The 26,735-nt window shown below is 49.6% G+C and overlaps 2 protein-coding genes across 4 annotated transcripts; both read right to left on the bottom strand.

Annotated features, from left to right (window-relative positions):
• Positions 1-7,857: 7,857 nt before the first annotated feature.
• Positions 7,858-16,046, bottom strand: BRD2 (bromodomain containing 2). 3 transcript variants are annotated; one of them, XM_042237014.2, is made up of 13 exons: positions 15,301-16,046; positions 14,033-14,117; positions 13,404-13,707; positions 12,655-12,792; positions 12,119-12,257; positions 11,824-12,038; positions 11,354-11,728; positions 10,710-10,838; positions 10,277-10,528; positions 9,891-10,156; positions 9,082-9,386; positions 8,724-8,846; positions 7,858-8,617 (listed from the first exon to the last, which is right to left on the bottom strand). In XM_042237014.2, the coding sequence occupies exons 3-13, from the start codon at positions 13,593-13,595 to the stop codon at positions 8,481-8,483; spliced, it is 2,271 nt and encodes a 756-aa protein (XP_042092948.1). In that variant the 5' UTR covers positions 13,596-13,707; positions 14,033-14,117; positions 15,301-16,046; the 3' UTR covers positions 7,858-8,480. The 3 variants fall into 3 exon arrangements, with proteins under 3 accessions (XP_042092948.1, XP_027814445.1, XP_027814447.1); XM_027958644.3 differs by lacking the exon at positions 14,033-14,117; XM_027958646.3 differs by lacking the exons at positions 14,033-14,117; positions 15,301-16,046 and adding an exon at positions 13,066-13,157 and having other exon boundaries at positions 13,404-13,481.
• On the bottom strand, positions 15,798-19,675 carry LOC132658290 (uncharacterized). Its single transcript, XM_060403579.1, has 2 exons — positions 19,214-19,675; positions 15,798-16,623 (listed from the first exon to the last, which is right to left on the bottom strand). Exons 1-2 carry the CDS (start codon positions 19,517-19,519, stop codon positions 16,012-16,014), a joined length of 918 nt encoding a protein of 305 aa, XP_060259562.1. The 5' UTR covers positions 19,520-19,675; the 3' UTR covers positions 15,798-16,011.
• Positions 19,676-26,735: the final 7,060 nt, after the last annotated feature.

The following is a 26,735-nucleotide window of genomic DNA, read 5'->3' as shown; positions in this document are numbered from 1 at the left end:
ATACTGGAGTGGATAGCCGTTCTCTTGGAGAGGGAAGCCATGGCTACTGGAATGGGATCTTCCCAACCCAGGGGCCGAGCTCTGGCCTCCTGCACTGCAGGTGGATTTTCTTCCATCTGAGCCACCAAGGAAGCCTGAATAGTCATCGGAAGGACTGATGCTGAAGCTGAAGCTCCAGTACTGTGGCCTCCTGACAGGACGCGCTGACTCACTGGAAAAGACCCTGATGGGAAGGACTGAAGGCGGGAGGAGAAGGGGACGACAGAGGATGAGATGGTTGGATGGCATCATTGACTCAGTGGACATGGGTCTGAGCAAACTGCGGGAGACAGTGAAGGACAGGTGAGTCTGGCATCCACGGGGTCGCAGAGTCAGACGTGACTGCAGAACCTCGCTGCTCCTTAGGCGAGCCTCCCGGACTTGCGTTCAAACCTGACGGTCAGCTGAAGGCCTTCCTTCAGTAAGGAGCCATCAGGCTCCCACTGCTGGAGGGCTCTGAGGGCTACGGGCACACACACTCTTCCTTTGGCACGTGGAGGTCAAATAAGAACCTTTAGAAAATAGTCCCGTCCATTTTGTCTCTTGCGTAGTTTTCTAAGCCATCTGTGCCTCTTCATGCTCATTTCTCTTCCAAACCGCTGTCCTGAGGCGGGGGCCCACATTGCCTCGGCTTTCTAAATGCCGCCTGCCTCCATTCTCACTGCCCTGCTAACCCGACGTGACTCTCCTCACTGCAATTTCTCCGGAGGAAGTGCGTCTCCCAGCTCCCCACTGACCCGTGGCATTGGGATTCCTAGCCAGGTTGTGAAAGTGAAAAATGTTTGTCACCCAGTCGGGTCGGGCTGGCTTCAAATCCCCCCCCTCCAACTCACTGGCTGTGTTGAGGTAAGAAAGGCTTACCTCACAGAACTAGAATGAGGCCGAATGAGCTTACAGTTTGCTTCCAGCACAGTGCTTGGTACACCATAATTGCTTGATTAATGAGAGTTGTTACGAAAACCTTCAGGATAAACATTCAAACTTTGACGGCAGCCTTTGGTCCAGCTCTGCGCGACTTTCTGACCTTATCTGGAAGCCCACACCCTTTCCTGCTGCCTCAGCATGGCCTGCTCTCAGGCAGTTCTCATCGCGGTTTCTTTTCTTGCTTTTATTTTGGCTGCTTGGCTAGCAGGACTTCGCCACTGCAGTGAAAGCGTGGCGTCCTAACCTCTGGACCCTAGAAAACTCCCATTGCTGTTTCCTCCGCTGGCACCACTCACTCCCATCCTTCCTGACACAGTTTCCAGATCTGTATGAACAGTGCTCAAAAGTCTCTCAGATCAGAACGCTCTCTCCTACATTCTTTGCAGACCTTTGCCTATGGTGCTGCTACCACTTACAATTTTTATTAAAAACTGGGACTGGTTGCCTAATATCACCCCATCCCTATTCCCAGCATGTGAAGTATGGGGACAGAAAGACCTGCTGTTTTGCTAGTGGGATTCTGCCGAGATGGCACTGGGGTGATGATCCAGGGAAGGGGAAGAGGTGCGGACGGCGGTCACTGCGTCATCAGGTCGGATTCGCCCAGCCTTTCCGGCCCCTCTCCCAGCTCGCTGTTGCGGCTTGACAGTCCCTTAGCTGTGTCTCTCTCTGTGCCACCCCATGGACTGCAGCACGCCAGGCTGCCCTGCCCGTCACCATCTCCTGATGTTTTCTCAGACTCATGTCCGTTGAGTTGGTGATGCCATCCCACTATTTAATTCTCCATCGCCCCTTTCTCCTTCTGCCCTCAATCTTTCCCAGCATCAGGTGGTCAAAGTATCGGAGCTTCAAACTTCAGTTTTTCCAATGAATATTCAGGGTGATTTCCTTTAGAACTGACTCGTTTGATCTCTTTGCTGTCCAAGGGACTCTCAAAATAGTCTTCTGTGCTATCACTTCAGTCGTGTCTGACTCTTTGTGACTCCATGGGTAGCCCACGAGGCTCCTCTGCCCATGGAATTCTCCAGGCAAGAATACTGGAGTGGGTTCCCATTCCCTTCTCCAGGGGATCTTCCTGACCCAGGGATTGAACTCGGGTCTCCTGCACTGCAGGCAGATTCTCTACCATCTAAGCCACCAGGAAGCCCCAAGAGTCTTCTCCAGAACAATTCGAGAGCATCAGTTCTTTAGTGCTCAGCCTTCCCAGCTCTCTGAGTCCCTTTCTCATTGCTCAGGGAGCCCTCCCCCACCTTACTCTTGGCAAGTCTCAGTGAGTAACTCCAACCAGCTTTGGTGCTTATCCTAGGAGCCCCTCAGGGAGGTGAGGCTTTTTAGTCAGGATAGTCCTGAGAGAACGCAAGAGCAAGGCAGGCAGGGCTCGGACTTGTGTGCACACTGGGATTCAATTAGAAGGAATCATCTGGAACAAGTCACGCCTTCATTTTGAAGCAGATCAGTTCAATAACTGCACCACGAAAGTTAACTGCACTGATAAACCTTCAAAGACAAGGTAAGGGCCTTGTATCTTCACTCTCACACCTCCTGACTTAACAGTTAGGCAACATCTAGGTGTATTGCTGTAATGCTGTTTGTTGAAAAATAAAGACAATCAAAGGAACTCAATAAAATGTGGTGATTGAATAAATGAAAGCATTAAAGATGAGTGAATGGCATGAGATAGGGAAAAATAAAAGCAGAAGCAGTGGAACTGATGCTTACAGAAGGAGCTGGAAATTAAGAGCATGGGAGGAAATACTGCCCACAGTCGGACCCCACAGTTGTTTCTCCCCTGGTTGAGCTGGGGACTGTACTTGTTAAAGTGAAAGTGAAGTCGATCAGTCGTATCCAACTCTTTGGGACCCCATGGACTGTAGCCTAGGGCTCTTCCGTCCATGGGATTTTCCAGGCAAGAATACTGCAGTGGGTTGCCATTTCCTTCTCCAGTCTTCCTGACCCAGGGATTGAACCCGGGTCTCCCACATTGTAGGCAGATGCTTTACTGTCTGAGCCACCGGGGAAGTGGCTTGTTATTCTGGAAGGCAGTAATTTCAATCAAGATGGGGATCAGACCCCTGAAACCGTTACAATGCCTCAAGCAGATGGGATGGGGGGGTAGAGCTAAGGTTTGGACCAGTAAACTCAATTAAGGGAAAAAGTAAGTTGAAGGGCCATATGGCAACCTCAAAGGTCAGGGACCAAGACAAGGACTCTACCAACAGACTTATGCTTGGGAAATCCACAAACACTGGTAAGCTGTCTACTCAAGGTGGCAAGGTGGGAAGTGTAAACCAGGTCCAGAGGCACCTCTCCCAGCCTCAGCCTGTCTACACTCAAGGGGATACGCCAGGCTGCTTTCTCTTCAGTTCAGTTCAGTCGCGTTCAACTCTTTGTGACCCCATGAATCGCAGCATGCTAGGCCTCCCTGTCCATCACCAACTCCCAGCGTTCACCCAAACTCAAGTCCATCAAGTCAGTGATGCCATACAGCCATCTCATCCTCTGTTGGCCTCTTCTTCTCCTGCCCCTAATCCCTCCAAGCATCCGAGTCTTTTCCAGTGAGCCAACTCTTCACATGAAGTGGCCAAAGTACTGGAGTTTCAGTTTCAGCATCATTCCTTCCAAAGAACACCCAGGACAGATCTCCTTTAGAATGGACTGGTTGGATCCCCTTGCAGTCCAAGGGACTCTCAAGAGTCTTCTCCAACACCACAGTTAGAAAGCATCAATTTTTCTGCACTCAGCTTTCTTCACAGTCCGAATTTCACATCCATACATGACCACTGGAAAAACCATAGCTTGATTAGATGGACCTTTGTTGGCAAAGTAATGTCTCTGCTTTTGAACATGCTGTTTAGGTTGGTCATAACTTTCCTTCCAAGGAGTAAGCATCTTTTAATTTCATGGCTGCAATCACCATCTGCAGTGATTTGGGAGCCCAAAAAAATAAAGTCTGACACTGTTTCCACATCTATTGCCCATGAAGTGATGGGACCGGATGCCATGATCTTCGTTTTCTGAATGCTGAACTTTAAGCCAACTTTTTCACCCTCCTCTTTCACTTTCATCAAGAGGCTTTTAGCTCCTCTTCACTTTCTGCCATAAGGGTGGTGTCATCTGCATATCTGAGGTTATTGATATTTCTCCCAGCAATCTTGATTCCAGCTTGTGCTTCTTCCAGCCCAGCGTTTCTCATGATGTACTCCGCATTTGAGTTAAATAAGCAGGGTGACAATATACAGCCTTGACGTACTCCTTTTCCTATTTGGAACCAGTCTGTTGTTCCATGTCCAGTTCAAACTGTTGCTTCCTGACCTGCATATAGGTCTCTCAAGAGGCAGATCTGGTGGTCTGGTATTTCCATCTCTTTCAGAAGTTTCCACAGTTTATTGTGATCCACACAGTCAAAGCCTTTGGCATAGTCAATAAAGCAGAAATAGATGTTTTTCTGGAACTCTCTTGCTTTTTCCATGATCCAGCGGATGTTGGCAATCTGATCTCTGGTTCCTCTGCCTTTTTTAAAACCAGCTTGAACATCTAAAAGTTCATGGTTCACATATTGCTGAAGCCTGGCTTGGAGAATTTTGAGCATTACTTTCCTAGCATGTGAGATGAGTGCAATTGTGCGGTCATTTGAGCATTCTTTGGCATTGCCTTTCTTTGGAATTGGAATGAAAACTGACCTTTTCCAGTCCTGTGGCCACTGCTGAGTCTTCCAAATTTACTGGCATATTGAGTGCAGCACTTTCACAGCATCATCTTTTAGGATTTGAAATAGCTCCACTGGAATGCCATCACCTCTACTAGCTTTGTTCGTAGTGATGCTTTCTAAGGCCCACTTGGCTTCACATTCCAGGAGGTGTAAATCAGGTCCAGAGGCACTCTCGCCCAGTCTCAGCCTGTTTTGCAGTCAATGGGATAAGCCAGGCTGCTTTCTCTTACCAGGTATCAAATTGCCAACATCTGTTGGATCATAGGAAAAGAGAAGTCCAGGAAAAAACCTACCTCTGCTTCAATGACTATGCTAAAGCCTTTGACTGTGTGGATCACAACAGTGGAAACTGTGGAAAATTCTTAAAGGGATGGGGATATCAGACAACCTTACCTGCCTCCAGAGAAACCTGTATGTAGGTCAAGAGGCAAGTTAGAGCAAGACATGGAACAACTGACTGGTTCAAAATTGGGAAAGGAATACATCAAGGCTGTTGTCACCCTGCTCACTTAACTTCTATGCAGAGTACATCATGCAAAATGCCCAGCTGGATGAAGCACAAGCTGGAATCATGATTGCCAGGAGAAATATCAGGTATGCAGATGCCACCATTCTAATGGCAGAAAGTGAAGAGGAACTACAGAGCTTCTTGATGAAGGTGAAAGAGGGAAGTGAAAAAGCTTAAAACTCAATATTCAAAAACCTTAAGAGCATGGCATTCAGTCCCATCACTTCAAGGCAAATGTTAGTCACTCAGCTGTGTTTGACTCTGTGATCCCATGGACTGTAGCCCACCAGGCTCCTGTGCCCATCAGATTTTCCAGGCAAATTCTGGATTGGGTTCCCATCTCCTTCTTTAGGGGATCTTCCTAGGAATCCTCTCTAGGGATTGAACCTGGGTCTCCTGTATTGTGGGCAGATTCTTTACTATCTGTGCCACCCGGAGAAGGCAATGGCACCCCACTCCAGTACTCTTGCCTGGAAAATCCCATGGATGGAGGGGCCTGGTGGGCTGAAGTGACTTAGCAGCAGCAGCAGCAGGGAAGCCATGGCAAATAGGAAAAAAAAAAAGACTGGCAGATTTTCTTAGGCTCCAAAATCACCGCAGTGACTGCAGCCATGAAATTAACAAGATGGGAAAAAAGCTATGACCAACCTAGATAGCACATTATACAGCAGAGAAATCACTGTGCTACCAAATCTGTATAGTCAAAGCTATGGTTTTTCTAACAGTAATGTACCGCTCGCTCTGAGTTGGACCATAAAGAATGATGAGTGTCAAAGAACTGATGCTTTTGAACTGGTGTTGGAGAAGACTTGAGTCCCTTGGACTGAGAGGAAATCAATCCTGAATATTCACTGGAAGGACTGATGCTGAAGCTATAATACTTTGGCCACCTGAGGCAAAGAGCTGACTCATTGGAAAAGACCGATACTGGGAAAGATTGAGGGCAGAAGAGGGTGACAGACGATGGGATTGTTGGATGTCCTCAATGGACAAGTTGCAGGAAACTCCAGATGGTGAATGGCAGGGAAGCCTGGCGTGCTGCAGTCCACTGGGTCAGAGAGTCAGACAGGACTTAGCAACTGAACAGGTAAAGCCACTTAGCTTCTGAGAGTTGAAATCTTTATATTCCCAAACCACAATTTAGAAATACTTGAAGGGGATACAGCCATAGACGTTAAGATTCTAACTGGTCTCCTTTCCAAACAAACTCAAACCTTCAGTTCCCTTTTAAATGTGACAGTGCTAGGCAAACAGACACACATCTAATTGAAACCATTTACCCTTCTAGATTTAAATTCTACCCCACTCCAATTATTTCTGGCTTCCCTGGTGCCTCCGAGGTTAAAGCATCTGCCTGCAATGCAGGAGACCTGGGTTCGATCCCTGGGTTGGGAAGATACTCTGGAGAAGGAAATGGCAACCCACTCCAGTATTCTTGCCTGGAGAATCCCATGGACAGAAGAGCTGGGTGGGCTACAGTCCACAGGGTGACAGAGTTAGACACGACTGAGCGACTTCACTTTCACTTAAGTACTTCTGAACTTTCAGGACAAGAATTTAAATGCAGTTGGGGAAAAAAGAAAGGGGGGAAAAAAGAAATAAATGCAGTTGGAGTTCACTCACTGAGCCTCACAAGTTGGCTCAAAACCCCCTCAAGATCTCATTTAAAAAGCTAAGGCCCTTGCACAAGTATAACAAGCAAGCAATCTCAACCCTGCCTGTGTTACTCTTTGAGCTGGTGCCCAGGCCTCCATTTAAGACTTTAGGTAATTCCCTGGGGGCCCAGCAGTTAGACCGCATCAGTACTTTCACTGCCAGCATGGGTTCAGTCCCTGGCCAGGGAATTAAGATCACACGAACCACAGGGTGTGGCCAAAACAATTTTCAGATATAATTTCAAGTTACTAGCTTTCAGTGGCTCTGTAGATCAAGGATTCGAGAGCTGAGAATCTGCTAGAACCCAGCCTTCTGCAAATCACCACTATTTCTGTTTCTGGCAACATACCGAATAAGCCAGCCTTCACTTAGAAAACTCAAGATTTTCTACCATACCTGTTATACTGAAGGCTCTTGCTTTTGTATGGTCTAAGGCCCCAAATTCTGGTACCCAAATGTTTCATCGTTCTTAACTATAGAGCCCTTCTGTCTTTAGCAAAAGGGCTAGACTTGTACAGTTTTCGTGATTTCCATTTGGTAGACTGCCGGAATCCTGTAAACTAGGCAACTTTGCAAAGCTCCACAAACACGCAATTTGAAGCCAAACCAGCAAATTATAAAAATAGGCACACCGGCCTCTTAAGGCAGATGCCCAGTGCAAAAAAGTACCCATTGTTAGCTACTCTCATCCCTTTCACATCTAACTGGTAACTTCAAGTGTTCAGGGGACAATCCACACATCCAGGACCAGCGAAAAATCTGAGCCTATTCAAAGTCCCGAGTTTGAAACTCTTGGCCAAATGAGCCAGGTATTGGCTTCATCTAAATCCAGAGCAGACTGTGAACCTTGTTATTCTGGAGGATTCACTTTACAAAGGGCAGATGCACTTTTTACCACAGCAACCGCCTACTGATTTATTTAAAACAGGATGATCCTTCTTCCCGCCCGACCCCCAATACATTCCTCAAAATTCTCAAACGTATTCCATTTGTTTTGAAGCAACTACAAAAACAACCGTCATTAAGGTAATGAACTCAGAACATGAATAGTATTTCTTTATTTACAAGTTAGAATCAACAGACAAAAAAAAGACAACCCAGGGGACCAACTGGGGAGATGACTGAAGCCCCTGGGGCCCCAACTGGAGCAGAAGGAAAAGGGAAAACTGAGTAGAAAAAAAAAGTCAACGTAAAAAAAGAGCTCCCCCTTCCTCCCTCCCCATGGAAGCTGAGGGACCATGGCCCCACCCCTCTGCAGCCTTACCTAGCTTAAAATAAATTAGAACAAACAATCTCAAAACAGGGCCCTTCTAAGCGAACAGGGCAGCGTGGCCTCCGGTAAGCCCTATTAGGGCCTCTGCCCATTCCCACCCGACACCCCTGCCTGCCCCAGCCATTTTGAATGGGGGCGCTGTGCCTAAGGGGGCACTCTGCACAGGGCTGGGAGCTCAGTCCTCCTTTGTCCGTTTCTCCGTCCCTCCCTTAGTCTTGTCCCCGCACCCCTCCCCCCTGCAGAGCCAGCTCTCTCGCAGAGGGGGGAGGGGGTGAGATGAGAAGTGTCACGGCACAGGGAGGGAGCGGGCGGGGCAGGGCGGTCTGGGGGTCCGGTCCTGCGGAGCCTCCTGCCCCGTCTGGCCTGGCCCTTTAGCCTGAGTCTGAATCACTGGTGTCTGAAGAGGAGGAAGAGGAGGAGGAGGAGCTGGAGTCCGAGCTGGAGCTGGAAGCACTGAGGCGGGACACCGCGACCTGCTGCGCTGCGGCTGTCTCTGTTTTCTCACTCGCTGAAGAACAGGGGTGAAGTTTAAAGATGTGTGAGCCTATATTCCCCTTTTGAAGAACCAGGAGGGCAGGGTGTAATGAGCTCACAGTGGCTTATGGGACACTCACCTTTCTTGGGGGGCTTTTTGGTAGAATTGAGCTGCCCACTAACATCTTGTAACCGCTTTTCTAGTTCCCGCTTCTTCTCCAAAGCCAGCTCCTCCTTTGTCTTTCCCACAGGTTTTTTAATAGCTAGAAAAGAAACAAACCAGGACTAACGTAGCCAGGGGCACTCCGGTTTCCCTGTCCCATGCGTGTCGTTGCCAAATGCCTTTCTTGAACTTAAGCAGGCAACTAACGCAGCCCGCCATCCCGGGAACTGATGATTCCAAGGGCATCAAGCATAACCCCCACCTCCTTCCCTAAACTGTCCTCAGGATCACACAAGCATTTGCTAGGGTAACTGGGGACCTCACTTCATACTCACTATACGGCTTCCGGGGTTTCTTTCGCAGGCAGGAAAGAACGTAACGTTCAAGCTCTCTAAGTGTGGACGGCTTGAGTGTTTCAAAGTCAATCTCAATTTCTTCTGGGTTTGAGTCACGTAAAGAGGGCTCCCTGGCTTGGATTATGTGCACAACACGACCCAGTTTCTCCCCGGGCAGCTTGTTGATGTCCAGGCTCAACTGCCGCTTCTCATCGTAACTCATGGGCCTGCTTTCTTCCTCCTCCTCTGAGTCGTAGCCAGCAGGCAGGGCAGGGGGGGCTGTCTTTGTGGCCTTTTTGGGGAGCCTGAGCAAAAGAAAATTATCACTTGGGGGAACACATTATCTCAATACATTCTCACTGTTCAATCCAGTGATCTGGATTTCACACGTGAAGAACTGTTTCCATTAAGGCAAATGAGTGAGTCAGAGATGGGCTACGGGGCACTTGTCTATCAGGGGAGCAGAGCTTCTTTACACAGCTAATATTTTAATCTCGGTTGGGCTTTGAAAAATAAATACAAGTATGTCAGCACAGGTCTATTGTTTTTTTTTGGTACCTAAAGCACTAACCCACCCCCGACTACAGAAAAAAAGAACATACAAAAAGGCTTAGAGAAGAGGTAGGCAGATTACACTGTCAAGAGTTAAGCAGCTTCAAAAGACCCTATGTTCTTCAAGGTCTATTTCATCATCTGGACACTTGTCAGAGGGGGAAAAAAACAACCCCAATCACTGCCCCCCCCCCCCCATTTAGAGAAAACTGCAAGCAGCGGGAGAAATCTCTGCTTCCGTTCCTGTTGGAACTCACTTGGTGCCCCCTCCTCCAGAAGGTCCAAAGCCAGGAGGGCCCAGCGTGGCAGCGCCACTGCTGCCACCGCTACCGGCCTTCTTGGACTTCTTGGGCTGAGACGGGCGGGGTGCCCGAGGCCCTTTGTCATCTTCATCAGCCCCAGCTCGGCCTCGATGCTTCTCTGCCTTCCGTTTCTTCTTTTTCTCTTTTTTCTCTCTCTTTCGCTTGGGCTTGGATATTGGGCCTTGGGACAAGGCAGCCAGTTGTTCATGTACTGCTCTAAGCTTGAGAGGAAAAAAAAAATTTGAAAAAAAAAAAATATATAGGTAAAGCAATGGAAAAAAAAAAAAATTAAGCCAAAGACTGCATGAACCTCATCCAGTAACTCAACAGTGACAAAATACCTGCTCCTGTAGTTCAGCCAAGCGATGAGCCCTTTCTTCCTCGGAGTCAGAGCTCTCACTCTCTTCCTCCTCCTCCTCCTCCTCCTCATCTTCCTCCTCCTCTTCCTCAGAAGAACTCTCGCTGCTACTTTCCTCACTGGAGGACTCTGAAGATGACTTGGCCAAGCCAGGGGGCAAGGCAGTAGAGACTGGTAAAGGCCCTGGTTCCAGTGGTTCATCTGGCATTTTGGCATAACGGAACTCAAACACATCCTAGAAAGAGACAGCAGACTCAAAACCGGGCTAACAGATATGCCCTGGTCACACCCAGCCATTCGGCAGCTCCAACGTACAACTGCGTACACCGGGAGCGCCTCATGTTCAGGCTCCGCAGCACAGACGGCAAAACGCCCCCCAGCTCCATCTGCCCTCCCGACCGCGGCCCTGCCCTCACCTGCAGCTTCCGGGCCATGGCCACAACATCGTGGTCTGGAGGGTTGTATTTATAGCAGTTGGAGAACATAAGCCGCACGTCAGCAGCAAACTCCTGTGCGTCCCGATAGTCGCGATTCTCCATCTTCCGCTGCAGAAGGAGGCAGCATCAGAAGCTGCACAGGCAGGGAGACTCACCTTTCCCTGCCAGGCCCAGACACTGCCAAGAACAGCCCTCTAGACAGCACAGTGGGGGGTGGGATGTGTGTGACGGGAAGGACCTATACCCTGGGGCTCAAGTTTGAAGTCAAAGGAATTTGGGTGGGCTGAACAAATGTCTATGTCTAAGAAAAAAAAAAATCATTATTTTTAAGTGAAAGTTGGGGGTGTGTGTGGCCTCCAACTATTGGGCTACTCCCTTTACTCCACTACCCTAACCCAACATTTCCAATAGACAGGACTTGAGTATAAGCAGTGACGCTCTGAACGTAAAACCCACCACAGTTTCCAATTCCAGAAAATACACTCATTAGAGTATGTGACCTTTTGCCTATTTCGTAAAAGTAAAACGCCAAGATAGCTGCATGCCCATAAAAAGTGACTGTTTATTGATCCTTAGGCTCCGATCACTGCCTGAGTATCCCATCTGCCCCATGCAGTGGGTACCTTGACAGTGCTGAGGTCCATGGGGTGCTTAATGATGTCATGGTAGTCATGCAGGCCAAGAGCAGAAGCGTCCACTGGTTTATAGAAAGGCCAGGCATAGGCAGCGTGCTTCTTAGACAGTAACTCCTTCAAAATGCCATTGCAATGTTTTAACTGTTCCGACAGCTTTCCTTTCTTGGAGCTCTGGTGTTGTTGCTGAGAGTCAGGCAAGTCTTTGCGTGGGGGCTTGATAGGGCGGCCACTTTCTCTACGCACAGGGGGGAGCCGGGCTGCCTTAGGCTCCAGACCCCCTGGAGGGCTAGCTGGGGACCCAGGAGCCAGGATAGCTGTAGGTGTAGGGGTGGTAGTATCTGCTTTCCGCTTTACCCCTTTTTTCTGTGGAGAAAAGACAGGTGCCTTTTACTCTGGGGATCCACCCCATTTAAGACCTTCCCCTCCTCATTACCCCAAAGATATCCACAGATGTATACCTTGGCAAGGGGCTGTGCTGGGGGAGCTGCAGAGACAGCAAGGAGTGGGGGTCCAGCGGAGTGCAAGGACTTGAGAAGGGGAGAAGAGATGACCGACGGGTGGGGAATGTTGAGGACAGTGGTAGGTATCTCAGGCGGTGGAGTATACAGGGCAGTGTGAGACACAGAAGAGACAGCGGGCACCTGATGGGCACTGGTGATGCTGCCCTGGAGCGCTGCAGGGGAGACAAAGAGTCTAGTTTGATTACCACTGCCATCTCTTGGTCTCCATTAGCAAAACTCCTTCTCTTCCTACCTGCCAATTTGGCCCCTTTCTTGTGGCTGTTCTTAGGGATAGTAACCACAAGTTCTTGTTCTTCTTGTGGCATTGATGCCACTTTCTGCAGAAAGATCTTTTCCAGCGTTTGTGCCATCAGAACAATATCATCAGTGGGCTACAGGAAACAAACAAAAAGTTCAAATGCTAGGAAGAGAGGTAAAACCATTTTCTCTGGGAAATACCTAGCCCCAGGCATCATCACTACTTCCTTACACAACTCCATCAAAGTACTAAAAATTACCTATACCGGGCCACTCATTTCCCTTTTATCTTGTCCAACTTTGCCCCTCAGAATGCAACAAAGATAAAAAGTGAGTGAAGTGTTGTATTTAAACATCTCTTAATCCTGGATCTCTGAAGCCACATCAGTTTTCAGTGGCACCTTTGCAAACAGACTTTCTAGATACCAAACTGCTGAGAACACCTTCAGTAAAAGATTTAAACTTTACAATGATAAAGTAGTGATAAGAAACGCACTCTCTCCCCCCAACTAATAACACACAAGAACTCACCTTGTTGTAGATGTAGCAGTTGGTGAACATGGTGTTGAAATCCTGCATACACTCTGAGGCAGCCCAATAGTAGTTGTTTTCAAGTCTCCTCTTGATAGTACCCATATCCATAGGCTGCTTTATAATTTTGTGATAATCCTAAAGAAAAAAGTGGTAGGTCAGACCACAGAAAGAAAAACGCCTGTTCTCAGGCAAACTACCAACCCCTACACACACACACACACACACACACACACCCAAGTCTGTCAGAGGAGTACATAGTCTCCTCAACTGCGGCCCCAATCAAAACTATGGGATAGGGTTAAAAAATGGGAACAGGACTCTGATCACCCATAAGGAGACCCCTATCGCCTTGCTCTAACCACCCATCTCCCACCCACTCTGGAAAAGTTTCCCATCCTGTGACATTACCTCTGGGGCTGGCTATCCATGGGCTGCATGAGGGAAAGGAAGAAGCTAAGAATTTTGGCCACCGTGGTCCTCTCCCAACCTGGGGTGGGAATCTGTAAAATGGAGCCAGGGCACAAAAGTTAAGGACACATGGAGGGCACAATGAGAGATCCTAGATAGCAAGCGGTTGGATCAATCACAAAGGACCAAAAATCTAGAATTCTGGTGGCTATCTGCCCTATAGGGTAGAAATGGGAACTCCCTAGGGGCCGCAGCACCTACCTACACTAGGCAGCCCACCTCCAAGCACACGCATTCTTTTCATTTCCACACCTCCCCACTCCAACCTCTCTACTCACCGGCAGACCCAGTTTGACGGCATCCACAGGCTGCCGGAAGGGCCATGCAAACTGATGTTTCCATAGAGCCTTCATCACCACCTTGTGCAGATATTGCAACTGGTTGGTAACCCGTCCTGGCTTTTTGGGATTGGACACCTCAGGAGGTGGTGGGTTGGCAGGGGTTAGTTGCAAAGCCGGCACTGAAGCCATTGTGGGGCTCTCGAATCCCTCATACAATAGAGAGGGCTTTCGAATCCTTTTCCCAGGCGCTGCTGCTTCTGGGCCCAGGCCCAGTAACCCTGCATTCCCCTCCCCAGGGAGCCTGTGAAGATAGGAAACAAAATCAGATGTGGTAATCTGGTGGAGTTTAGTAGAACTCCACAATCCACAGATTTGCACTATGTACCCTCAGCACATCTAGGCTTGGAAAAACAGTGGTAAAGATTATGAAAACGAATTCAGCATCCAAACAATCCGTGGAGCTTTTGTTCTTGTACCTCTTTATTACCTTTTCTATACCCACAGAAGCCCTATCTTCTGAGTTCTTAAAATCTAATAGGCTTCTTCACCTGTTTTAAACTGAAAAAGCCCAAGTAGCTTCTCATAGGGCCCAGCCATTTAAGAATCACAGCCTTGCAGGGACAGACCTTAAGTAAAATGGGTGGAGCCAAGAAACTCAAGCCCCAAGCTTCCTCCTCACTAGGGGCTTGGTGGTTGCCATGGTGGTTGAGCCTGAGGGGAACGGATGAAAAGAAACGAAATAGAAAAATATCATAAATCGCTGATGAGACAGACACCTAAGAATCCACCTGTGCAAAAGGAATTCGCATTCTCCACAAAGCTCGGAATAGTTAACTCCAAACAACGGGCAAGCAATCTAACGGATCCATACCAAAAAAAAAAAAAAAAAAAAAAACCAGACAAGGGAGTATTTGTCAGACTTCAGAGCCTGGAATACCTCAAGCTACTAGCCTCCAGGAATTAACTATTCGAAAATTCAGTCTCCTCCCTCGAAGGGACTCAAAAAATAGAGCTGTCCAAACAGTCAAGGTCAGCAAATTCCCCCATAAAAGTGATAGACCTCCCCCTACCCAACCTCTGCCAAAAACTGCGATGCCATTAACTGGTTCCACTGTAGCATCACCTCTAGAGATCAAAGGCCAACAGTGCATGAAGTTTACATTCTCTCAGGGGCTCCTCAAGACCAGGTGTTACCCAAGGCCCAAGATCTCATTGTTTACATCCCCAGAGCAGGACTAAAGAGTGCTTAGCTCCACCTCTCTACCCTGAAGGAAACTCTCAATGGTGCCTCACACTCTGATACACACACACGAGAAGAAATCCAACCTTCAGCAACACAACGCACACCTCTCAACACAAAACCAAACCACTCACCGAAAATCAAGAATTTAAAGACCTGTCCCCGACATTAGGAAAAAGAGTGGTCCTTGTACCCTACTCAGGGAATCCCCGTTTCCAGTCCCCGAAGCTCTATCACCATGGCAACCCTGTAAAGCACAAGATGTGAACACGAACCCCCGCCCCAGAAGGCCCGACAAACGGTCGCTTAGACAGCAGACTTACTACCCTCAGGACCCGCTGCCCAATCCAAGTCCTCCCCCGGTACATATTCCGCCGCCACCTCGCTCTGCCCGACTCAGCTAAGATCTGACCACAGCGGGAAAGTAACGCGCAGACTGACTACCTGGGCTCCCTCCATACGCAGGATCTGGGGCCGCTGCCACGGTCCCCAAACCGCCGCTCACCCCTGCGCGAGCCTCGACAACCAACAGTTGCGCCACGAAACAGCAACGCGCCCGAGTCGGTTCCACACTCCTTCTGAACCCGACACCTCACACCCGCGCGCCGCAGCCCCCCAACGCCCCCTTCCCACACGCGGCTCGCAGGGACGTACTTGTTGTGGGGAGTCACGTTTTGCAGCATCTTGATCACGGGGAACCGGCGCTGCCCTCAGCCGCGGGAAGTCCGGGTGGCCTCGGTTCCCCTTACCTCCCGGTCCAGCATAACCTGGGAAGTGGGGGGAGGGCGGGGGCCGCCGCCCTCGGTCCTCCAGGCGACAACCCACCCCGCCGGGCTGGCACGAAAGCAATCTCCTCCGCTGTTCCTCGGAGAACTCCCAGCAGCTTGGCGCGCTCCGCAGGAGGCGGACAGCGAGAAAATGGCGGCGGCCTCAGCTGAGGCGGGCGAACGAAAGGGGACGGGCTCTTCAAACCCCAGGATGGCCCCCGATCCCAGACACCGTCGCCAATACTGCCCGCCGTTGGTCTGCAAGGATCCCCTCTTCCTGCCGGGACCGTCCGGGGCGGACGAGGTCCCGTTTCGATCTCGGATGGAGGCGGATGAACACGAAAAGTGGTTTAGGGAGCCGCCGCCTCCATCTTTGAAATCCTCTTGAGGGCGGAGTAGAGGGGGTGGACAGACTCCGAGAACTGGGCGGGGCCCGAAAAAGGGGAGCTTCGGGGGCTTCTATGGGGTCTGTACTGTCCGCCGGGGCCGGTCATAGGCCGAGACGAAGGCCATTTCCAAGCGGATGGACGTGGATTGTAATGGCGGCCCCAGACGACTCGAAGGCTCTGTGTAGATACGCAGAATCCTCCAGCTCGTTCTAGAGGCTGCTCCACTCCAGCGCGAAATGGCGCCTCCGAGCCCCGCGCCAGCCCTTTATATATAGGCAAGGGGGAGGAGCCTCGCCGCTCATGCGCGCCACCGTGCTCGCGATTTCCCCCACCCCCTTCGCGCGCGCTCGCTCGCTCACGCGCGTGAAGAAGCAGAGTCGAAGGGGGAGGAACACCTCTCCGCGGGAGCGTTCTCTATTGGTCGGCGGAAGCGATGACGTCATAAACCTCATTTCCAAAGCGTCAGTCACCAGGCAGAAGAGTGCCGCATAGACCCCCAGGGAAGCGGCAACCCGCCACATCTCTGAGCCAATTGGCTGCGCTGTGGTTCGGCAACTCCAGGGAAAGAGGGAGGTTGGCAGGGGTGCAGCACCCTCTCCCTGCCTCCCCTTCCAACAAAGTCTTTCCAGACGTCCAAGCCCAGTGCGACTGGCGACTGCCAAGCTTGGGCAGGTCGTGCCATTCGTAGCTCCTCCATTGGCCAGGCCGGCAGGATTGGAGGGGGCCGCGTGGGCGTAGCCAGGATCGGCCCGCCGGGGTGTGGCCACAGGACGCCGGCGGTGGTTGTTCTCGGGATCGAGGCGGCCGCCGCAGTGAAGAACCTGAAATGAGGAAGAAGACGCCATCTTAGAAGCCGCGGCCTGCCACTGTGGCAAACGGCCGAGGGCTCCCAAACACAGCGAGGAAGGAACCTAACGTTCCTCTGCTTCGCAATCAAAAGTGCAGAATTACCAGAGTCTTCAAATCCTCCTCTTCCTCCCCCAGGCCAAGCAGTCGAAATCAAAAACGCTCCCCAGAATCTACCCTCTGTGAACTCAAAGGCTTCTCTCCAAGGCAACTAAACAGAGACCATGTTCTAAATACTTGCACCCCAAGCACCTCTTCAATCCCTCCCTCTGATACCTTCAGTTACCAATACAAATATCTACCTGGTCGACAAAACCTCGGCAACCCTTTAGTGGGAGCAAAATCTCCAACAAAAGCACCCGTATACCCTGTAAAATGAAACCCACCTCCTCCCCAAACTTCTCTCCAGTGTCTGGCTCAGAGCGGAAAAAACAAGGCCTTCGAGGGGCGAATCAGGGTGCGCACCCTCCCCCTCTTGGCGAGCTCAGACCTCTCCCCACGCTCCCCGCCCTTCCCCCCACTCCGAAGGCGGGCCCGCACCCCCTCTCAGGGTCCTGGCGTCGGGGGGGCGGAAGGGCTCCCCCATCCCCCCCACGAGGGTCCGGAGTCCTCCCCACGGAGCGGCTGGTCTATCGGTCAGCGCCAGGGAGGAGGGCGAGCGGAGGAGGCGGCGGCGGCTGCGGCTCCGACTAGCCCTCCCCCTCCTCCCCTCCCCTCCCCCCTCCCCCCGGGCCGTCCGCCTCCGAGGAGGGGCAGGAGCCATTTTGGGAGCTCAATTTCGCCCCCTCCCCCCAGCCCACTCAAATCTTTCCCACCACCTAGTAACCCGAATGAGGTTACAGACTACGTGTGAATAGAGCCGCAACGCAAGGTTAGGATCGCTAAAGCCATCTCTTGGACTCCCCCGGTCCCCTTCACCGGAGAGGGAAAGAACTTCCCCCGCCCAGCCTTTAGTTGGGGGCCCTCCCCCCTCCTCCTTGTCCCCTTTTCTGGCTACCAAGTAAGAAAACAGTCTATGCGTATCTGAATAAGGAAATTAATCACGAAAGTCAACGAATATAAAAGCCTCCCCCGACCCCCAACCGCAGGGCTTCGTGAAGGCATAAGTCCTCGAACTGTTACCCTCTTTCCTTCGTAGCAGCCCTGGAGCCTTAACCTCGGTTACTGCGTCTAAAATGGCCGTCAACCTTTAGTCTTCTAGACCACCAACTCGGGCAAACCCTGCGGGGGTGGGGGGAAGCACGCACAGGGACGGCAGTCTCTCCTCTCCTCCCCCCCCCTCCGATCAGGCCTCGGCCTCAAAAGTACAAGCGGGCCCGCCCGGGTGGCTGCAGCAAGGAGAGCAATGACACAGCAACTTTCGCCCAGAGGCCTTCTCCCCTCCCCCTCGTGGCCCAGCCTCCCCAGTCTGCCATTCTTCCATGAGGGGCCTTGCAAGTCTGCACCGAGGCCTATCTGAGGGCCGGTCAGGGAAGAAAAAGAGGTCGAGAGACCACAGGGCCTTATTAGAAAGTAGAAGGGCAGCCAGACATTCTGGCTTATTTCCCTGCATTCCGGAAAATCACTGTTTTCCTCTGCCTCCCAATCGTCCCTTCCCCCAAATGAGTCACACGGGAGGCTACTGGTACTCAGTAATTTGGAAAAGTAACTCTTCCCTCCTTTCCGCTCCCTCCCCCGCAATACACAAGGAGAGACTGTTCAGGAATGGGGGAGGGGGTGAAGGAGGCAAAAGACACCACCCAGGAGAAAACTGAAACTTTGGGAGCTGTGAAATCATCCCAGGTCCCAAGACTCACTCTCCTGTGTCTCAAGCCACGATTTTCAACCTCTCCCGAGACCCTCGTTGGGCCTGGTTCCTGATCCAAAGAAGACCCCAAGCTTCTAGCCTGCAAACTCTCCTCAGCCGGTGATAGACACATGCTCAGCTAAGACCCCGCCGGGGCAACCAAGGTTTATTCAGAAGGCTCCGCAGGCCAGGTCCACGTGAATGCACACAAATTCGATAACCCACTCGAAGCGTAACCTCCACCATGCCATGTGATGACTGCCAGGTTCCTACCGCTGACACAAAAGCAGCACAGAAATGCTCCTTCTAGAGCCTCTGGGGAAAAAGGGAGTGGGCGCCTGGAAACAATTTCAGTTCACAGCTTGGGTTGCCAACTCTCAGTATTCCCCTCTAGGAGTAGGAACTACAGTCACCACTCCCACTCCTCAGCCCACTAGATCACCCCACCCTCCGACCGCCAAAGGATCCCTTCTCACCTGGCTCCAAGCTCCTGTACCCCTAAGGGACGAATGGAATCGGGGGGACACACCGCCCCCAAGCCCCTTTGCCCTCCAATTGGTAAGAGGACAGAGGTTGGCCATTCCCCTCCCCCACCCGAGGGGCCCTCGCCTGCTCGCTCCCTCCCCGCTCCTATTGGTTGTAAACTGTTTGAAGGACAAGTGCTCCCACCCTCAAACGGTTCCTCTCTGCACCCCAAGAATCTCCCTTTCCGACTCCCCACATTGGTTAGGCATTTAAATGACTGTCAACATGCCCGCCCGGCAAGGGCCCCTTCTCACCTGGATCCCGGAACCTTCCAGGGGGGCTCCACTGTTCCCCTTGGCTTGGTGCGGGGGGAGGATGTAATCCGGGGTGTCACCCCCCCGGAAACTGAGGTTGCGTTGGGGGAGGGGGCGTAGCCCCCAGCCCCTCCCTTCCCGGCCGAGCTGGGGGGTGGGGAGAGCATCGGGACCGCGCGGCCACGTCAGCGTCACCCAGATTGGCTGATCCGGGTCACGTGCCAGCCACCCCCCTTCCCCACCGCCACGGGGGCCGGTTTTTCCGAAGGTTCTCGGGGGTCGCGCAAGGGGCCAAGGGGGCCGCATGGCCCAGGCCTTTCTCTACAGACCCAAAGCACCCTAACGCCGCCGCTTCACATCCTCAGCTGCCTATCCCGCTGTCCTCAACCCTATCCCCCCCACTAGTCGCGCCGTACGGGCTCAGCATGGCTGCCGCAGCCCGGGAACGTGCACAGCGCAGGCGCAAGGGTGCGACCGGCTTGGGGGAGGGGGAAGGAGAGGGGGAGGTGGCGGGGAGAGCGGCAGTGCGCAGGCGTCGGCCGTGGCCCCGGCGGCTGGGCTCGGAGCGCGCGCAGTGGGTGGGGCGGAAGCGGGCGCGGCGCGCGCCCTCCCGCCTCAGCAGCCCCTCCCCCACCGCAGGCGGCCTCGCGGGGCGTCCTGAGGGGGCCCAGCTCGGTTCCTTTTCCGCAGGTGTGAGGGGTGGCTTGGGACGCCCGGGCGCGGAGTCCAGCGGGAGCGCGCGCTGCTGAGCTGTAGTCAGTGGAGGAGGATGGGGGCCTGGACCTGGAGTTGTGAGGGTTTGCAGGGTGGGGTCCCTCCGCGGTGTAGTGTGGTTCCGCAGCGGGAGGGTTGTCACCACCCTCGTCGTGCCTGCGGCGGGGAGCGGAGGTGTGGGCTTTGTGTTCGGCCTCTTTTGTCTTAGGCCCGTAACCTCTCAATCGCCTGAGTCTACCTAGACTGCCTTCATTGAATGCTGCGGGGCGAGAGGGAGAGGGAAGGTGTCTGGACTCTGCGTGCTGCAAAAGTTAACAGCCTTCTGATCGCTTCCTTTTGCTTTCAGCAACTTTGGGATTCTTAGGGCAGGAGCCACCCAGGTATGAATTTGTAATGAACCTTGCCCTGTTACCAACTCTGCTGTTTAGATTGATGAGCCTCACTGTGCAGGAGGCACAGGGGCTTCCGAATTCGGTAACAGGGATGGTTGGCACCTAAAGCTTTGTTCCTGGGCAGTAATCCGACCCATGACCCTCAGTGTGGTTCAGTCTGTAGTTCATTACCCCACTCCCCTCCCACACACCGGAGCAGAAAGGCCAACTTGCCCGACAGTTCTGGCTTTCCGTTTCCCACCTGTAAACGCCCTGTATGTGTCTCTTTACCATTTTATCAGTACTAGAAGTCCTCTTTTCGGATTAAAGACACGTATTTTCCTTTCGACCTGTCAACTCGATCTGTTACTCTGAAGCTTTCCATTTTCTACCAATTGGCGTTTTAAACTGCTCCCTTCTAGGGGTTTTTCCCCTTCTAAAAGTAAGGAAAGAAAGAAAATAACCTTAATCAATATCATATCCCTTTATGGACTCTCTTATGTACTTGTCAGCTCCTCTTCCCAGTCAAGACCTGAAATTGTGTTAATTTTCCTCTCTCTGCCTCATTTCCCATTCTTTAGCCCATTTCTTCCACTACCGACACTGTCTTGGCAGATGTCACCAAGGACCTTCTAATTGGCAAAATCAGGAAGCACTTTTCAGCTCTCACCTTATTTGACCTCACTGAAGTATTTGACATTTGATCAGGCTTCCTTCCTGAGATTCTCTACACCCTTGATTTCTGTGACTACTTCTCACTTGATTCTTTTCCTGCTTGTCCTACTGTTCCTCTGGTGTCCTTTGTGGACTCTTCTTTAGCCTGTGTTGATGTTTGCCTGGATTTTGCCTCAGTTTGCTTCTAATTGTGTTCATCTTTTCTAAGTAATGTCACTCAGTGGCTCAGAGCCTCTCAAATCTGTATCTTTAGTTCAGTCAACTCTCCTGAGCAAAACTCAGTACTTAATTTTACCACTTAGATAGCCCTCAGACACTTCAACACGTTCAAAACGGTGCAACCTATATGCAGCCTAGACCTGCTCCTATTAATGTATTATCCTGGCTGATAGCAGAAATTCAGCCAAAAAACCTAGAATCTGGGAGCAGTTCTTGATTTATTTTTCTCACGGTTTTGTATCCCCTTGACTTATCATTGTGCCTCTGATACAGCTATTGACTCACCCTCTGCCCTAGTCAGATCGCCTGAGCTATATCGACAGCTTCCTAACTGATTTGCTTGTCTCTAAAGCTGCACTGTTCATTATGGTAGCCACTAGCCATACGTGGCTGTTTAACACTAAATACTGTTTTAAATTTAGTTCCTCAGGTGCCCTAGCCACATTTTAAGTTCTCATTAGCCCTGTGTGGCTAGCAGCTGTTGCATTGGACAGGACAGATTACAGAGCATTTCCATCACTGGAGAAAGTTCTCTGGGACACTGCTGCTCTAGATTTTCGTCTCTGTCTCTGCCACAACACTGCCAGAAATGAGCTTTCCAAAATACAACTGGAGCCATATGCTACTGTTAAGTCCTGTATTAATTCCTCATTGCCTGTGTGATACAGTTCAAATTCCTGTGCTGGCCAGAAAGGTCTGCCTACCTCTCCAGCATCACGTCTAGCCACTTGTTTGTGGGCCCTATACTCCAGCCATATGGAACTGTTCCCCAACACGCCATTTTGTTTTACGCAATATTTTACACACACTGCTCTTCCTACATGGAAATAGGCTTTTTTGCTCAGTCCATGTAAGCCCAAATACCATCATCCAAAAAGCCTACCCTTGCCTTCCAAATTGAGATGGTGTCTCTTTCTCATAATTGCACCTTTCACAGCGAATGGCATTTATGTGAGCCACGTTTCCCTCCCTTACTTGATTTTGATCCTGAGAACAGGTCCATGCTATAGTCTTTAAAACAACCACAGCAGCAAACTTCCAGCCTCTGGCTCAGGATCTGGCCAATAAGAGGTGCTCACAGAGTATGCAAATGTTGAAGCAAGTTGATGTTTAAGTAAGTACGTGACTTAGGTAAGATTGTAATGTTTGTGGTTGGGGGCCTCCATGCGTAGTGTGGGAGAAGTAATTGTAGTGAGACAAAATTATTGTTATCAGATAAACATTTGAGACACTGGGGTTGTGTGAGAAAAGACAGAACAGAGCAGGTCATTTTCACAGAGCATTGCAGTTCAGTCTGGCCAGACAGAATAAGTTACAAGAAGTAGAGCCGGAGGAGACTGGAAGGTACATTTATTTGAGGCAACATGATGAATTCCAGTGCTGTTAAGTTTGGACCTAATAGGGAACCACTGAAAGTTATTGAGCAACAGCTTGATCAGGATTATATCATTGGATAGGAATTCTGTCTTCATATCTGTGGTGGCTATCACTGTACCTGTTAATAAACACCAAATAAAAATGTCAGGTGTTGGAAGGAGATGAGCCTAGTGGTAGCTAACATTTATTGAGTTGAAATGTCTCAGACCCTATTAAAAGTGCTTTATGTGTATGAACTCTTCTAATCCTTGTAACCCTGTAAAGTAGATTCTATTGTTACCACTCCCAGTTTTCAAATGAAGCAACTAAAGCAAGAGATATTAAATAAACGGTTACATGTTTAATAAGTGTCTGGAGTCGGGATTTGAACCCAGGAAGTCTGCCACTGAATGGTATGTTATTCTGGTTGTTAGGCTAAGGGATCGAAGCAGGTGGGGGAAGCACCAAGTCCTAACCTAAAGTCTAAGGTTGAGGTTTGAGGAAAAAAGATTGGTAGAGGTAGATTTGGGAGTCACCTTTGAGGTATAGTTTGAATCTGTCATGCAAGTAGGTGAGATTTGTAAGGGAGGAAGTATGGGACAATTTAGTTGTAGGATAAACATCGAGATCTGGATTACATCCTCACACAGGCAGCAAGAATAGGAAGTGGAACCAGAGGAAGAGCATCAAACAAGAAGGAAAAGCAGAACAATGTAATATGAGCAACCCAGAACAAGAGAGGGCTCCAGTGAGGACCTCATGTTTACAGAATGTATGACTAATCAGGAGTTTTTTAAGCTTGTCTGTGCTATGGACTTGGGCAATTTGGTGGAGCCTTTGGACCTTGTCTGATGATAATATTTGTAAGGGCATAAATAAAATATGCAGTTATCAAAGTATTTAAAGAACAGGGTGATCATCTAGTAATATGTATTCCCTTACTAATAGAATGCTAATACATTAAGTTAAATGATTTATTTGAAGTCTAACAACTCATAATTGTAGAGATATCCATTTTGAGACTGTGATATGAAAATTTAATTGATGGTGATCTCTATTGATGACAACATTACTGGTACTGTTGATACTACAAAGACTTATTCTTTTCATTGATAAAGTTAAGTTTCAGTTAGTTAGATGTTCTTAAAAATAAAGGTGGCTCTTTTTATTCCATCCAGGTTCATGGACCCCTGAATTTTATGGCATGTGGACTGCAGGTTAAGAACCCGTGTTCTTTTCTTTCTTTTTTGATAGTGCTGTACAGCTTGTGAATCTTAGTTCCCCAACCAGGGATCGAACCAGATAGGGGAAGCACCAAGCCCTAATCACTGGTCTGCCAGGGAATTCCCAAGAACCCCTATTCTGATTGAAAGAGGAGACAAGATCCTGCACAGGGTGTGAGAGCATGAAGAAAAGGGGAAAACTCATTAGGTTGGTAATTGGGGATTGTTACTGACAGTGGAGAGCAGTTTCTGTCATCTAGGGATAGAGGTCAAAGTACAGGGGATCTGAAAACCCAGGCCAGGTAATTCAGACTGAATCTTGTAGAAAGGGAGGAGCTGCTTAATTTTTCTGAAAGGAGAAGCTAGAGTTACTTTTATAGGAAGTCTTACTTAACAGCGTGCACCATGGATTGGCTTTGGAGAGACTGGAGGCAGATCAGGAACCACAGCATACATTCACACATGAAATGAAAAGGAATAAAGTTGTCACAGCATTAGAGCTAATTGCACTTAGAAACCTCACTGTGGTTCAGGAGGCCCTATGTGGTCTTGCTTCTTCCTGCCTCTTGCCTCATGTCTGTCTGTTGTCTCTTAATCACTAATTACTGTACGCCAGCCACACAGGTCTCCTCCATGAAAGAACCAGCCCCTCGCCTGCCTCAGCGCCTTCTCTCCTTCCCACCGCTTCGCTAACCCCTACTCACACTTCATATCCCATCACAACATCACTAGGTTCCATTTCAGTTAGTCTTTCTATGGGATCTCAGTTCTTTTCCTTTATGCTGCCTTTTACAATTTGCTTTTGTAGGTTTGCGTGTTTACTTATTTAATGTCTCTAGACATTAGAGATAAGTTTTCATTAGATTACAAGTTTGATCATGTAGGTGCCTGGTGCCCAGCATACTATCAAGTACATAGAGGACAGTCCATAAATATTTGCTAAATAAATGAATGAACCTCTTTGAGCCCAGGATTTCTTATTTATGTAATGGTAATAGTAAATTCCAGCCTTGTAGAGTAGTTGACAGCATTACTATATTCTAATAATGTAGCCAAAAAGGAAGAGTGAATATGGATGTGAAGAGATACCCGGAGCAGGAAATGAAGGGGAGGGTGAGAGCTGGGTGGCCAGGTTTACTCTGGGCTGTGGCAGAGGGGAAGAAGAAAATGGGAAGAGGGGTGGTATGCATGGGGAAGGCAGTGGGAGTGAAGATGTCTGTAGAGTGGCCCATAGACATGCCTGGTGAGATTTACTGTTGAAATACCGGTATTAGAAGAAACTCATTCATTTAAGGCTTGAAGGTTCTTCCAGGCCCAGTTTTGCACCTTCAGTAACCTACAGCCCATTTATTCATACAGTGAGCAGTCACTTGCTGGTGGGCTTTCTTGGTACATGCTGAGAGTGTTAAAAAGAACAGGATAAGATCCCTTGAGACCCTGCAGTGGGAGTGAGGTGAGTAAAGCAGACATTAACAGAATGATAAAATACAGATGGAAGGGCAGGCCAGTGCTATGGACACATACTGAGGAGGTCCCTCGTCTCCACTCGGTTCCAAGGCTTTCTGAGGGAGCTGAAATTTCAAAGGACTGATACAGAGATAGATTAAGAGGGTCCCGATCATTTAAGTATCATGTCAAGGAAAGCAGACTGCAGAGAACTAGTGAAGGTTTTCATATAAATATGATGTGATCAAATGTGCTAGTAAAAAGAGTCCCATGGCAGTACTGGTAAATGGGAGATTGGAGGCAGAGAGATCAATTCTAAGAAAACTGCAGTAATCCAGGAAAAAAATCTAACCACCGAGGGCCTGAACCAGTAGGAATGGAGGACAGATTCAGGAGATGCGGAAGAGGTAGGATCGATAGTGAACAACTGGGCAAGATGGTTTGAGGAAGATGAAGTTGTCAAACTTGACTCCCACATTTGTGACTCATCTGATTGGGTAGACAGTCAGCCTACACACTGAGCTCTTGAATACAGGAGCTGGATCATGCTGGGAAGGGAAGCTGGTGAGGTTAGTTTTGTAGATTTTGAGATAGAAGTACATTCAGTGTAGTAATTCCTGAACTTAATTTGCCTAAAAATTCATTACTGAACATTTAACAGGTTTATGAGACATCATGTAAAATAGGAAAGTAGTTTTAAAAAATAAAAGCACAATTTGAAAACCACAAGAGTGCTTTCTATTTCAAACTTTCTCAGGCATTTTTGAGATAGGCAGGGGGGAAAATGAACACAAGACTGGGTTAAGTTAAGCAGTCATTTTTAATTTTGTTACTTGCAGTGATAGTATGGCAGTTAAGGAAAATTTATTATAGATACTCTTAGAAATGTTTCCTTGTGAAATATAATGATAGCATTTAACCACTCTAGGAGAATAGATGTTACAAGAATGGAAGACTTCTAGCATGTTTAAATTATTGAAACTGCAAGCATATAGGGGGAGACTTCTGGTGAGCCAATGCTTCTGGGAGACTGGTGAGCCAGTGCTCAAGAATCTGTCCTGCAATGCAGGGGAGCAGGGTCAGACCCCTGGATGGAGAACTAAGATCCCACATGCTGTGGAGCAGCTAAGCCTATGTGCTGCAGCTACTGAGCCTGTGAAGTTGCTCGGTCGTGTACGACTCTTTGCAGTCCCATGGACAGTAGCCTGCCAGGCTCCTCCGTCCATGGCATTTTCCAGGCAAGAGTGCTAGAGTGGGTCTCTGTTTCCTTCTCCAGGGGATCTTCCCGACCTGGGGATTGAACCCAGGTCTCCTGCCTTGTGGGAGATACTTTACCATCTGAACTACAAGGGAAGCCCAACTGAGTCAAGAGTCTGTTCACTGAAGACCTGATGCAGCCAAATTAATTTTAAAAAAAGTGTGTATGGGTTTACTATTCTTTTGTGTTTGTTTGAAATTTTCCATGATTAAAAAAAAAATTTCAGGGACTTTCCTGGTGGTCCAGTGGCTAAGGCTCTG

This window comes from Ovis aries, chromosome 20 (genome assembly GCF_016772045.2).
Source record: "Ovis aries strain OAR_USU_Benz2616 breed Rambouillet chromosome 20, ARS-UI_Ramb_v3.0, whole genome shotgun sequence".
Classification (NCBI taxonomy): domain Eukaryota; kingdom Metazoa; phylum Chordata; class Mammalia; order Artiodactyla; family Bovidae; genus Ovis; species Ovis aries.
Note: the sequence above shows the minus strand (reverse complement) of the source record. Positions and strands in the feature narration are given on the sequence as shown.

Bases quoted from the DNA above. Each gene is read 5' to 3' on its own strand.
- BRD2 (XM_027958644.3), bottom strand. From the start codon at position 15,329: ATGCTGCAAAACGTGACTCCCCACAACAA. The intron at 12,039-12,118 runs GTAGGAAGAGAA...TCTCCCCTGCAG, and splicing joins GAAAGGGGCCAAATTGGCAG to CGCTCCAGGGCAGCATCACC. The intron at 10,529-10,709 runs GTGAGGGCAGGG...GTCTCTTTCTAG, and splicing joins CCATGGCCCGGAAGCTGCAG to GATGTGTTTGAGTTCCGTTA.
- LOC132658290 (XM_060403579.1), bottom strand. From the start codon at position 19,519: ATGCGGCCCCCTTGGCCCCTTGCGCGACCCCCGAGAACCTTCGGAAAA. The intron at 16,624-19,213 runs GTGAGAAGGGGC...TCCTCATTTCAG, and splicing joins TGGAAGGTTCCGGGATCCAG to GTTCTTCACTGCGGCGGCCG.